Consider the following 13,119-nt stretch of genomic DNA (forward strand, 5'->3'; position numbering starts at 1 on the left):
GTTTATTTTATTTTTTTGTCAGCTCTTCTTTCATTAATTCTTCAAAAATCTGGTAATGTATATTATTATTATTTTTAATTATAAAATTATTGAAATGAAAACCAAAACGAACGGAAAAAAAAGTTGAAAACGAATCTTCTGATTACAATGATCAACTTTCACGCTTCGAATGACGACATTTCAATGGACGAGATCATTTTTCCATTTGTTGTCCGTTCGCATGTACAATTTATTTTTTTGTACGTATATTTTCATAATTTAAATTTATTCCTTCCGGTGGTTGACTTTTGTCATTATTTGTGCCTGCGGTGCAGAACTTTTCATTTTCACACAACTGTCCATGTTCTTTGTGTTGTTGTTCGACAATTTTTGCCCAACCATAATAATAAGCTATAAGAGCTTCTTCCACCGATCCGACAACACTTTTCATTTCATTTCCATTTTTCCCATTTGACATTTTTCACTTTAAGCTCATTTATATTAAGCTCGTTTTGAACAAGTTTTCAACTCGTTCATTTGTTCAAATTTTAGAGCTGTTCAACTTCACTTCACTTCACTTCATTTCACTCGAAAACTTTTCAATCTTACTACTTACTACCAGCAATCGTTGTTTGTTTGTTTGTTTCAGTTGAAAATTTTCTTGATCATTTTTTGATGTTTTTTTAAAAAAATTTTTTTTCAAATTCATTATTTTATACCAATTTCACAGGTAAGTGTTGTTGTTTGTTTGTTTGTTTAATTTATTTATTTAAAATATTATTTGTTTAGTTGTTTCGAGGGAAATATTTTGTGATCAATTATGATGATGATGATCATTATTATCATAATGATAATTCATTCTATTCGTCGCCGTTGGGGGAAAATTAGGCGCAATTCCAACCGTGACGTGAACAACGTAAAACAAAAATGTCGCCCTGACACGGTTTTTTCGTCAGTCGGTCGTTGAACAACAACAACAACTACAACTACAACTGTACTTTACAACACAATACTGTGTAAAATTTAGTCTGTTTAAATTTTACATTACTTACTTGTTGTTGTTTTAAAAATTTCATATACACCTGTGGTAGGTTGGTTTGCTGGAAAGTTTGTACAGCTTAATTGTAAAATGGAAAATTTCACAGACCAATTTTCAAAGTTTGTATAATAATAATAATAATAATAGTAATATAGAAGAAAGAAACGCAAATACACAAATCGCCGCCGTTTCGTATTGACAGCCGTCTGATGTCAGCAAGCCGGCTAGCGGCGTCTCCGAACTGAGAACTATAACGGCGGCGGCTATCGTCGCTTTGAACACACACAGTCGACGAGCGTCGGACGAGACGACGCTATCCGACGATATACATATCCGTCCAGATGTTGTGCGAAAGGTGGAAAATGACGCATCGACGGCCGGTTCAATTTACGCGTAAATTTTCTGCCGTCAAGTTTACAGGGGAAAAAAAAATTTTCAAATTTTACTACTTCGCTACAGTCGACCGTTACAGTATCCTTGTTTTTCTTTCCTCTTTGTTTTGGTTTGATTTTTTTTCCATCTCTAATCTGGAATTTTCAATCGATCAAATTTTTGTTTTTCATTTCGAACGCGAGCAATGAAAAAAAACCAGACACAAAGAGAGACTAAACTAAAAGAGTTGAAAAATCTGCACTTGCACATTGTTGAATATGTATATATATATATATATATTTGTTTTTTCTCTCATTTTCCTGTGTATTTTTATTCGATTTGTTGGTGATTTTCATTTTCAACGTCAACACTACTCGATTGCGTGAAAAATACAACCACCATATTTGTTTGTTTGTTTATTTATTATTTGTGAATTTTTCAGCAAAAAGCATCAGCATGATTCGCGACATGACCGAAGAGGAATTGTTAGAAAGTGGTCGTCGGATTGGAAATTTGTTGAAACACTACCAAACCGTAGCGTTGTGGAATTTGGCCGGACCATTAGCCAATGGGGTGCTTGTGCAGACAACGTCAGCGGCGGCGGCGGCGGCGGCGGCGGCAGCGGCGTCGGCGGCTGTCGGCGACAACAGCGCCCCTAGTGATCAAAATTCGAATCTGTTCGCGTCGACGTCAGCGACGACAGAATCGGACACGGCTGCAATGACGACAACAGCGCCACCAGAGTCGTCTAGTGGAAGCGGCAGCAAGACTGGCAATAGCAGTAGCAGTAGTAGAAGTTGTTGTCCGTCGTTGTTTTGGAAAACAACGGCCGCGGCGGTCGATCCCGACGACAACGACAACGACAACGACGACGACGACGGTCTTGTACGAATTAGTCGACGCCAACGTCGAAAACGAACAATTCACTATCAGCAACAAGAGCAGCAGTACAACGACAAACAAAACAACAACGAAAATAAATTTAATAATAATTCAATTATTAATAATAATAATAATAATAACAGCAGCAGTAGTAGAAAGAGAAAAAGCAAAAGTATATACAGTCGTCATTCGATGGGCGGTGTCAATATTGGTGATAATGACAACAACAACAACAACAACGACAGACCACCAGCTTTGCCGGTGCTGGCCGCACGAGACAGTGGAGCGCCGATGCTTTGTCAGCAGACGTTGTTCGAAGGGGAATCGGTCGCTTGTTTCGTGGTCGGCGGTGAACGGCGCCTCTGCTTTACTCAACTATTGCACAGCGCTTCATTCCGACAATTCTCTTTTGCCGACATATCCCGTGCCTGTGCCTTCTTACACATCCAATGTCCACCAACATCTCGTGAACAACTCGACACGTTGAAAGTATGTATATTTATATTTTTTTTTATTCAAAAAAACAAAAACAAAACAAAAAATAATATTCGTATCCAACGAAATTAAACAAACAAACAGAACAACAATTTCTATTTTTACATTTGTCATTTTTATTTTCATCATTACTGTTATTGTCGTTTTTCACTTTCTTCTTCTTCTTCTTCTATCACTTTCACATTTTTCAAAATTCAACTCTGAAAATTCAATCAATACCCGACAAAGCTTTCTCGTTCGCATTAACCACCACACCCACGCGTTTGTCGCGTGCGTCATGCAAATCAGCGGAATCGATTCCAACGGCCTTCCCTCGATCCGTGTCCAATAGAACACATTTTTCACATAATAATAGAAAATTTACATAAATTTATACAGGAAGAAAAAAAAAATAAATTCATCATCGGGGTGTAATTTATTTGGCATTTTTATTTCTTTTTTTTTTTCGTTGTTTCGTTCACGTACGAGAGTCATGTGAGAAGCTACGCAATTCGAAATTATTGTTCTGTTTTTTTTGTTTTTCCTCGCTTTTTCTCTCTCTCTCTGCGGACGTAGATCATTGCATTACTCTTCATTTATTTATTTATTCTTTTTTGCTAATTCATAAATTACAACAAAATATTATTTTTCACATATTATGAGCAATTTGATCAACAATGTCGTCGTTTCCTCTTCTTGTTATTCCAAATGTGTCCATTATTTGACATGTCCCAGTTTTGTGAGAGGATTTTTTTCTTTTTTTTTGTTAAGGAAAATATATTTTATTATTTTTTTCTCATGAGTTTAATTAATCAAGTTAATAATTGGCAAGGGAATAAGTGATTTCAATATTCATAACAATTATTTAAGAAATAATAAATTGAAAAAAAAAATTCCTTCAAAAGCAGCAAGTGATCGTTGATTTTTATTCGACGCTTGCGTATTAGTGGTGATTCATTTCTATTATATCGCGAGCATAAGAGAATGAGTCGAATCAAATTTATGCCAAATAGAAAATTTTTCTTCATATTTACAATTGTGGATATTCATTTGTTGATGTTGTTATTTTCCATTTTGGATTTTATATTTTCATATGGAAATTTTTATTCTAAACGAAAAACAAGATACCAATCGAAAAGGGGGATAATCGCGAATAATGTGGATGGAATTGGACCTTTGATTTGTGATTTTTTCTCCCATTCCGTACAAATCGACCGGCTCACCTCGGCTTGGTTTCAATTTCAAATTGAACAATGCTTGACAGCGTATCACTTCGGGCCAAGACTTTTCAGATCACGTCGTCCCCTTTTTCTTCTCCAATCTTTCAGTCAGTTATTTCCGTCGACGATGGAAATTTCTGATCATTTTTCAATTGATCGATCTCGTTCGTAGGGGGGCGTTTCATTTTTCAATTCCAAGGTCTTTTTGAAATCTTGATTTGAAGAAAAAGTTCACTTTTATCTGTTTCGTATATTTCTTCCTTTTTTAATATGATCGAAATGTTCGGTATCTCTGTGTGTTTGTGTGTGTGTTCATGCGAAACGTTGTCGGTATTTATTAGCAAATCCGGACCGACTTGTTGTAATTTCTATTGATTCGATTCGATTTGACAAATAAATTTCATCAGTGGAAATTTATTTTCTCTTTTAATTAATTGAACCCCTATTATTTATTATTATTATTATTAATTGAAAAAGTTAAAAATCTCGTCGAACCCCATTTTCTGAAATGACTGGCTAAATATAAATTTTAAATTTACGAGACCGGTCGGAATAAATAGTAGTAGTAGTAGTAGCAGTGGGTGAAAAATGTATAATAAAAGCCGATCCATCAATGTCGAATATGCTGCTCTCTGTGTGTGTATGGAGAGGGGGGTGCGGTGGCTGTTTTTCAAATGCAGTTGTTTGTTGTCCAACTGATCCAACTGCTTCTTTTCCATATTATTTATTGTGTATGCACGTAAAAGCTAGCTTGTTTGGTTGGTTAGTGTGGTCGCTACCACCACCGCCACCGCCGCTTTGTCAAACTAGTTTCTTTATATATTAGCAGCATTATTATTATTATTATTGTTGTTGTTGTTGTTGTTGTCAAAATTGACAAATTTATAAAATTATAAAAATAGTAATATTTTGAAAAACAAGTTTTTTCCATCTCTTTTTCTCTCTCTCTCCATCCATCTATCTGTCTATCGCTTCATCATCATTTTCTGCAATTTGGATAAACATTTTTCCATTTGGATGTTTACGGTATTGTCGATTTCAATACAAATTGGACATTCCGTTCGCTCATTTTGATCGCATCTTTGGAAATCTAGAAAATTTTTTTACCGAGATGCAGTTTATTCTAACTCCTATTTTAACTCACTTTCTCCACAATTGATCAGCACTGTTGAACGATAGCATTACAACAATACCGTAAGAAATGAAAAGAATGAGCAGGTTGGTCAACGCGTTTGGTGAATGAGGAATGTTTTGTGAATTTGCGAATGTTGTGAATATAATTCAATTGAAGAAGAAAAACAAGATGTATTCTGTGCAAAAAGCAAGTAATTGTTTTTTTTCTGTTTCAGTTGTTGGGTATATTGCCGGTGTCGTCGACTAGTTGTGGTTTGGTGACGAAATCCGATGCGACTCGCTTGCACAGCTTTTTGCGTATACAGAGTCGGGCGTCGATGCTGGCCAAGCAGCGCCGGGAAGCGGAACGCGGCGGCATCGACGGCATGTACCACCACCACCACCAGCAACAACAGGACCAGGAACAGTTGGTCCATGGGGAAAATTTGAAAAACGGTGGCGCCAAACCCGCCTGGCTGGTGGTCGAACACGAGTGCTTCGGCGGCTGCCGCGGCCGCTACTACGTCCACTTGTACAGTACGCCGGCGGCCGAGTGCATCGAATGCTGCGACTGCGGCGATTTGCTCAGTCCGGAGACGTTCGTCTCCCACTCGCACCGCAACTACGAACGGTGCGTCTGCCATTGGGGCTTCGACAGCGCCAACTGGCGGGTCTACATCCATCTTCCGTTCGACCAAGACGATACTTTTTACGTGCATCTTTTGGAACAGTTCAAAGGTCGGTTTGAAGCCCGTTCGCGTCACCACGACTCGACAACACTCAAGCGTCCACTGACGGTAACTAAAACTGAAACTATTCGATCATTTTTACTCCTTTCTTTCTCTCTCTTTTTCCAACAATAATCATTCATCTTCATAAAACCATACAACTATTATTATAATTTTTAATATTATTATCATTTTTATATTTCCCACTCCACCGGCGGGGCTTTTTCCCAACAACTTTCCACATTTTCCATTCTCTCTCTCTCTTCTACTTTTGCTTTTACGGGGTGGGATGAAAAATTTGGGCAAATTTTGTTGTTTTCAAAAACATGTGACTGATTATTGAATATGATAAAAATAATATAATTCTATTGACGCGCAAAGTCATTTCTCGAAAGTGAAATAGAGCGTTATTTATTTGATAAAGTTTCATTTTGGACAAGTGGAAAATCTGCAAACCTACTTATTTTATTATTTATAAGAAGATACACGAGCCGTGTAAGTAGTCGAGGGGTTTCCGAATGGTGGGCGGGTATGGAATAAAAGAGAATACAAGTTTTGATGGTTGATTATCGTTTGTCGATTTTAATAATTTCACGTCGAAATAAAGTGGACTGGTAATTATTTTTTCCTTTGATGTCACACGTCGTTGTGTAGTTATTGATAATAATAATAGTAGTGCAAGGACGAGTAATAAATTGGTCGAAAGAAAGATGATGAGGATCAGATGTGATGTCAGTTGTTGATTTTCTAGTTTTGCCGTGCTGAACGTTTCTGACAGGCATTGCTTATTATTATTATTATTATTATTATTATTATTATTATATTATTATAGCTTTTTTTTTCTTTTGCTCTCTTCAGGACGGAACATTGTCCGAAGAACGAGCTAAACGACGACGTTGCGACGCACCGGAAAAGATGGCCACTTTCGACAAATGCTCAAATTTGATACACCAGCACCAACAGCATCTTCATCATCATCAACAGCAGCAGCAGCAACAGCAGCAGCAGCAGCAGCAGCAGCATCACCAACACCATCACCACCTCCACCATCACCAGCAACAGCAACAGTTACCAATTATTGATCCTGCACTTTGTCACGCTTATGCATCAATGCTGTATGCGGAGAGGAATTTGTTGAGAGCTCAGGCAGTTGGTGGACCTCTGGCCACGGCGAGTTTGGCAAAGCCCGAATATGGTGGTGCTCTGGATTTGAGCTCGGCATCGATATTTCCACAAATTCCCGCTGCACCGTTGGATTTGTCGATTCGTTTCGCGAATAATTGTCCTCTGCCAATTGTCAGGTACGTGTTTGTGTGTATGTATGTATATATATATACAGGATATTTTATTATTGTTCGTTTATCTCGTATATATTTGTTTTCACTTTGTGCAGAGATTGTGATGTGCAGTCGACAAGTTTGGCGAAAAATATTCAAATGGAAAATGACGAACGTATGTTGAAAAGTTTGAGAATGAATCGACCCGAAACGTCCGACTGCACTGGCGTTACCGGTGTCGAACAATTGCTAAATATGGATGCTAAATGTATGCCAGGACCAACGGCGCAGATGCAAGCCAAACATCCGCTGTTGAACAAAGGGCTTCAATCTACAGGTTTGTATTTATTTCTATTGTCGAAATATGAAGAGAGAAGAAGATGTTTTTGTTTTATGCTCAGGAAATGAAAGTATTGATGCTTTGCTCAAAAAATATATCAGCGATCCAGTGGGATTGCAAGAAATTCAATCCAAACTGTTCGAATGTTTCAAAGATGCGGAAATGAAGATGTGTTCGTTGAGTTTGCAGAATCGTGTCTTGTTGCAAGAGTTGTTGCAGGCGGAAAATCGTCGCCAATTGGTGGCGCAAAATTTGTTACCAATATCCACTTTGTTGACCAAATCCTTCTTCTGAATTATCCACCGAATGCGAACTTTTCTCGCCACCTGTGGAGGATTTGATATAATATTTTCTTTTAAAATTCTTCTGCTTCTTCTCAATTCGTCAATTTTAATGCACACAAATTTATGTGCTTATTTTTTTTTTACTAAAATTGCATACACGAACACGGGCGCAACTTTTGTGCACGCATGCTATTATGATAACGATTATTCTTACATTGCAATATTATTTTACCAGCGTGTCTGAATGTTAAAGCATGCAAATGCACACCGTGCACGTGCATATATATATATATATATCACTTGCACACACCAATCACAGCCTCTATATTTAAATTTATTTATTTATTTACCTTTACTTAAAGCGATGTTTGTGCTATGCGAAACACAGAAAATTAGTAGCACACATTTGCATTTCGAATTGTTCAGGCTTTGGATTTGTCAGTATTATCAGAGAATGAGTGGGATGATCCGAATTAATTTTGACAGTGCAATTTTTTGTTTTTTATTCTCTTCTTCTCTCAGTGAATGTTGTTTTTATTGTTGAAAAAAAACTGATTCAGTATATACCAACAGCAGAACAGCTTCGGTAGGATGCATGTTCGCATTTTGTTGACGTCAGCTTTTTCTATTATTGGTACTGCTTACGAAAGGGATGATTTGAAAATATTGATCAGTTGATTTGCGATTGCTATATTTTTATTGTAAATATAATTTGCTTCGTTTTATAATTTTTATTCAGCATTCCCATACATATATAAATATATATATATATATGTTGGGTGTTGTTTATTGTCAAACACGCCATTCACGTTGCGTGTAAGGGGTTGGAGAATTCATACGAGAAGAGAAAGATGATTTTGTACTTCTTGTCTTCTTCTTCTTGTTTGTTTTTTCTGAAAACCGGTGTGCCGTTTTGCTTATATTTCAATTTATTTATTGATTTATTCATTTTTTTGTATATTTCGATTGCTCTTAATATTTTCGGTATTTTGCTTTGTTATTTCTTGTTGCTCATCATCATCATCATCATCATCAATTGAGCATTTATTGTTCTTCTTCTCTTTTTTTATCATTATCTATCTCTATAATGCGATTTATTTTTGTTCATTCGGTGACTGCTACATGTTTGATGCAGCGAGACCGGTGTGGTTGAACAACTTGAACACTGATGTGTATGAAGTTGGAAGAAACGCGTATGTTGTTATAATTTTCCACTTGCTTTCCAATCATAATCGTCAGGTGATTAATTCAGTATGATATTTGCTTTTTTTTAATATTAATAATTTTGCATCCGTATCCGAGTTTTCTTTTCTGCCATTCGGCATTGGATGTTGTGTATGATGGTCAATCATTTCATCATCATCACTTCTTCAGTTTTGTTTCAATTTTGCAACCGTAGTAGTGAATTTCACAAAATTGGGCTTGTTAATTTGAAACATTGTTGTTCACTTGCTTTTTTTTAAAATATTATTTTGCTATTAGTTGTCCAGCTTTTGTATGTGTCTGTGTGCGTGTTGTTTCTATTCCTCCTGTTTGTACCGGTTGTTTCATCGAGCACCTCTTATTGTGCTTGCTTTCCGGTGATTTGAAACATACATGCATCAATATACATATATATATATATATATATGTATATATTACGGTTGTTTTGCTGGTTGACAATAAATTATTATCAAAGATATACTTTTTATATTTTGAAAGAAGAAACTTTTGGTTGTTGTGTAGTAAAGAAATTTCAAATTGCAATGACGAATGAAAAAGAAAATGACATCGTATTCTCTTTTGACGTGGAAACATTAAATTTAACTTTTGAAAAGTAGTAATTTTGCCATAAGTTGGTGAAAATGAAATATTAATGCTATTTACAATTATCGAATGCGTTTAATTTTGACAAACACAACCTCTGCGTTCCGTCGACTAATTGTTTCTGCTGACAAGATAAGCGGCACTTTGGTCAAAATTGATTTTCCCTTCACAAACTATGTAGCCGGCATCTGATTGTTGTTATTAATCATCATAAATTTCCGTTCACTTTGATTTCATGAAATTTTATAATAAGCAACACGAGTTTTCCTTTACACAACAGAAATTCAACTTTTGAGCATGCAAAGAAAATAAAATTATTTTGTCAAACTTGTTTTAATGATTTTTGACAATTTATGATAAAATGAAATTAATTCAGTATTACTGTAGTAACAATCAGTTTTGTACGTAACAGTGCATGATCCAACTTTAAAAATAATTTGTATAATCTAATAAATTAAAAAAAATATTTTTTAAAGTACGTTTATGATTCAAGAAACCCCATTTTTAATAAAGTTTTTTAAATTGTACATGCATTATTGTAATGTCTTTTTGTTTATATACTGTAATTTTGAAATAATGTATTACTTTTTTAATTTATCGTTTCAGTTTGATGTTTACTGTCTGTTATTAAACTTATATTTAAATTTTTCAAAAATAATAAATGTTAACTGACGCATTTTCAAAATGCTCATAGTTTTCTTTAACATACACTTCATGTTATACTGTACAATTTTCACCAAGAGACCAAACATTGAACAAACTATTCTGTGTGAAAATTAGAATAGTAACAGTGCATAATGATTTATTGAAAAAAAATATAGTCGCAATAAAGTTTTATATAATAAATAAGCTTGGTTATGACAGTTTGATGAAACGATGTACAACAAGTACCAGTAGACAATTTGGAGGACAAAAAAAAACAGTGAAAATAGCGTGGCAGGAAGAAAAATTGTTATTAAAAGTTGCAAAATATTAATTTTCGCGTTGTCAGATGAAAATGTCGGCACGAGATATGTTTTTGTTCATGAACAATTAATTATTGGAAATTTATCATCAGAAAGCATTGAATTTTGAATTATTCAATTGCAAAGAAACATCAGAGTTTATTGCAGAGATGTTTATTGTGGCGTCGGCGTGGCATAGAAACGAAAACTGTGCATATCAATCAGACTTTAGTGGTCATACAGACGGGCATTAGCACTGCATAAGTGGTGCAGTTTAAAAAAAATTCCTTTGCAAAACAACAATAATTGAAAAATGGAATTAATTTGCTTGTAACATCATTCTCTTGTCAGCTTTTGAAATACAAATATACTGGACACATTGAGCAAAATATAAAGTTATCTGTTCTTTTTTTCAACGTTAAACATTTTCGCACCCAACGTAGTGGATTTCAGATTTGTTTGATTTTTATTTTCAAACACAATAATACGTATATATAAATGGATATTATTTTTAAAGAAAAAAATTACAAGTCCTTTTTATTACTGTATAAAATAAAGTTAAGCTACTCGAATGGAATTTTTGATGAACTGCAAATGATTGGATACGGTGCACATGATGCCAACGAAATCTTTCATTTTAATGGGCATCTCCTTTTTCCAACTTTTCAACGGTGCTGGAAAACTGAATACCGCATACTGTACGTAGCGACTGTGCCTTCTGCAAACCACAGGTCCCCCACTGGGCTGAAACATAGTCGGTGAAAGTGAGAATAAGAAAAATAAATAAAAAAACAAGCAAGCATAAATAAATAATTGTTAATTTTAATTAAAAAAATTGATTCACAGCTAACCAACATGTAAACTGGATCCAATTTTTCACCGCAAATTTGCACATCCGAATTGAACGGAAATGAGACATTTCTTCGACAAAAGTCCGCCGACAAGATGCGCAACATGGTCTGATCAATTGCCCCTTTGGGCGGTGTGCTGCCCGACAAGTAGCAGAGAGTTCCGGCCGGAAGCGGCGGTTCATTAGCAGCCGGCAAACATACCGGTGTTAGCTTTGGATTGTAAAGAAATGGTTTCACAAGTTTAACAACTGCCACGTTGGATTGGTACAAGTCGAGATTCTTCTTGATGGGCAATTTGAATACCGACTTGACAAAGCCAACTTGTCGATGTGCCTGATAACTGTCCGTCAAATCCTTCGCACCGCCAAATATGTAAACCCTTTCCAAATTACTGTAAAATATCCAAATTTGACACTCATCAATCAATTGATAATTCATCAATTTCTTACATTTGTTCAAAGCAAGCCGACCCTGTAAGTATGAAATCACTGCTGTTCGGATTGTTCGACTCGATTACACTACCCACGCAAAGATCTCTCAAATAATTGCCATCCAAGTACAAAATGGACACTGCCCATGGAAATGGATTTCTGTACTTTACTCCTGGTTTGACTTTGGCAACCGTATCCCACTGGTTCAACGTTCCACATTGCACTTTGTCCTTTCCAATCCCTCCGTTCTAACCAATGAATGAATGAATACTTGTTCATCAAATATGCCAAGCAAAGAAAAAGAAAATGGCGGGCTAAATTTTCATTTGCATAAGTAAAATTCTTACGACAACGTAGTTCGTGGTGGCTTTTTTGGCAGATTTGACAATTTCAATGAACAAAAAGAAGCAGAATGCACTTTTCAGCGACATCACGACCGACACTCTCAGCGTGTTCGTCGAGCGTACAAACCGACCGGCGCAGGTTTTAAATTCAGTAATATTTTACATAAATTTGTACACATCCCAAAACTGATTAATTAATGACAAATAAAACACTGTTTAATAGTCTGTAATTTAAATTTAACAAAATGATCATTAACAAAATCAATCGTCTGTTTCTTGTAATTAACAGCACTCTTCGTTGTTTAATTTCTACAAACTGAAAGTTTGTTCAGCTTGTTTTCTTCATGTAAACAAAGTCTGCAGTGTTTGTTGGCAATCAACTTTGTTTTCACAACACAAATGTTAGTGTGTGCGCCTGTGTGTAATTTTCATTTTAATACTTTATCACTTCAATATTTCAAATTCAATAATAAGCATTCGATTGGAAATTCAATCGAATTTTAATATAAAAATAAACCAAATTTCAGTTTCAGACGTGTAATTTGAAAAAATTATTTCTTCTTTATTTATCATATTTCTTGTAATAATAATTTTTATTAATTGAAAGAAACCAATGATCTGATAAACTTTGCACAGAAATTCAACTAACTTACAAAACAATGAAAGTTTAAAAATATTCACCATTTTTCACAATAAACTTGAAATACTAAATCAGCGTTTCGAAAAATGCTAAATTTACATGAAGTTAATCGTAGTGAACTAATTCCATTTCAAAAATCCAAATAGTCATTCCATTTGTACCTTTTTGTCACTATACTGCATGTGATAATCGATGATGATTTTATTCAAATTTCTTTTTCATTTTTATTCAATCTTTTTATGATTTCATTTATAATTTATGGAAAATGGTAAATTAAAATATTTCTTGTGAGAAATAAAAAAATTTGCTGTGTGTATGCACATAAAGATTTTCAATTAATATATGCTATGAGGAAATTTAAATCCGTGTTTTTCAACAGGAAAACTGAAATACGC

At 35.0% G+C, this 13,119-nt stretch overlaps 5 protein-coding genes across 5 annotated transcripts; 3 read left to right on the forward strand and 2 right to left on the reverse strand.

The window, feature by feature from the left end:
* Positions 1 to 1,281: 1,281 nt before the first annotated feature.
* On the reverse strand, positions 1,282 to 1,792 carry Tsp_09786 (conserved hypothetical protein). Its single transcript, XM_003374385.1, has 2 exons — positions 1,754 to 1,792; positions 1,282 to 1,545 (listed from the first exon to the last, which is right to left on the reverse strand). The coding sequence occupies exons 1-2, from the start codon at positions 1,790 to 1,792 to the stop codon at positions 1,282 to 1,284; spliced, it is 303 nt and encodes a 100-aa protein (XP_003374433.1).
* Positions 1,793 to 1,846: 54 nt separating this feature from the next.
* Tsp_09785 (SKI/SNO/DAC family protein) lies at positions 1,847 to 2,839 on the forward strand. The gene has a single exon (XM_003374386.1). It carries the CDS (start codon positions 1,847 to 1,849, stop codon positions 2,837 to 2,839), a length of 993 nt encoding a protein of 330 aa, XP_003374434.1.
* Positions 2,840 to 5,176: 2,337 nt separating this feature from the next.
* Tsp_09784 (Ski oncogene (C-ski)) lies at positions 5,177 to 5,942 on the forward strand. The gene is made up of 2 exons (XM_003374387.1): positions 5,177 to 5,184; positions 5,258 to 5,942. Exons 1-2 carry the CDS (start codon positions 5,177 to 5,179, stop codon positions 5,940 to 5,942), a joined length of 693 nt encoding a protein of 230 aa, XP_003374435.1.
* A 594-nt stretch (positions 5,943 to 6,536) lies between these two features.
* Positions 6,537 to 7,765, forward strand: Tsp_09783 (conserved hypothetical protein). The gene is made up of 4 exons (XM_003374388.1): positions 6,537 to 6,557; positions 6,666 to 7,108; positions 7,201 to 7,421; positions 7,614 to 7,765. Exons 1-4 carry the CDS (start codon positions 6,537 to 6,539, stop codon positions 7,763 to 7,765), a joined length of 837 nt encoding a protein of 278 aa, XP_003374436.1.
* A 3,251-nt stretch (positions 7,766 to 11,016) lies between these two features.
* Tsp_09782 (putative trypsin) lies at positions 11,017 to 12,171 on the reverse strand. Its single transcript, XM_003374389.1, has 4 exons — positions 12,088 to 12,171; positions 11,759 to 11,988; positions 11,310 to 11,700; positions 11,017 to 11,202 (listed from the first exon to the last, which is right to left on the reverse strand). The coding sequence occupies exons 1-4, from the start codon at positions 12,169 to 12,171 to the stop codon at positions 11,017 to 11,019; spliced, it is 891 nt and encodes a 296-aa protein (XP_003374437.1).
* Positions 12,172 to 13,119: the final 948 nt, after the last annotated feature.

This window comes from Trichinella spiralis (genome assembly GCF_000181795.1).
Source record: "Trichinella spiralis strain ISS 195 chromosome Unknown Scfld6, whole genome shotgun sequence".
Lineage (NCBI taxonomy): Eukaryota > Metazoa > Nematoda > Enoplea > Trichinellida > Trichinellidae > Trichinella > Trichinella spiralis.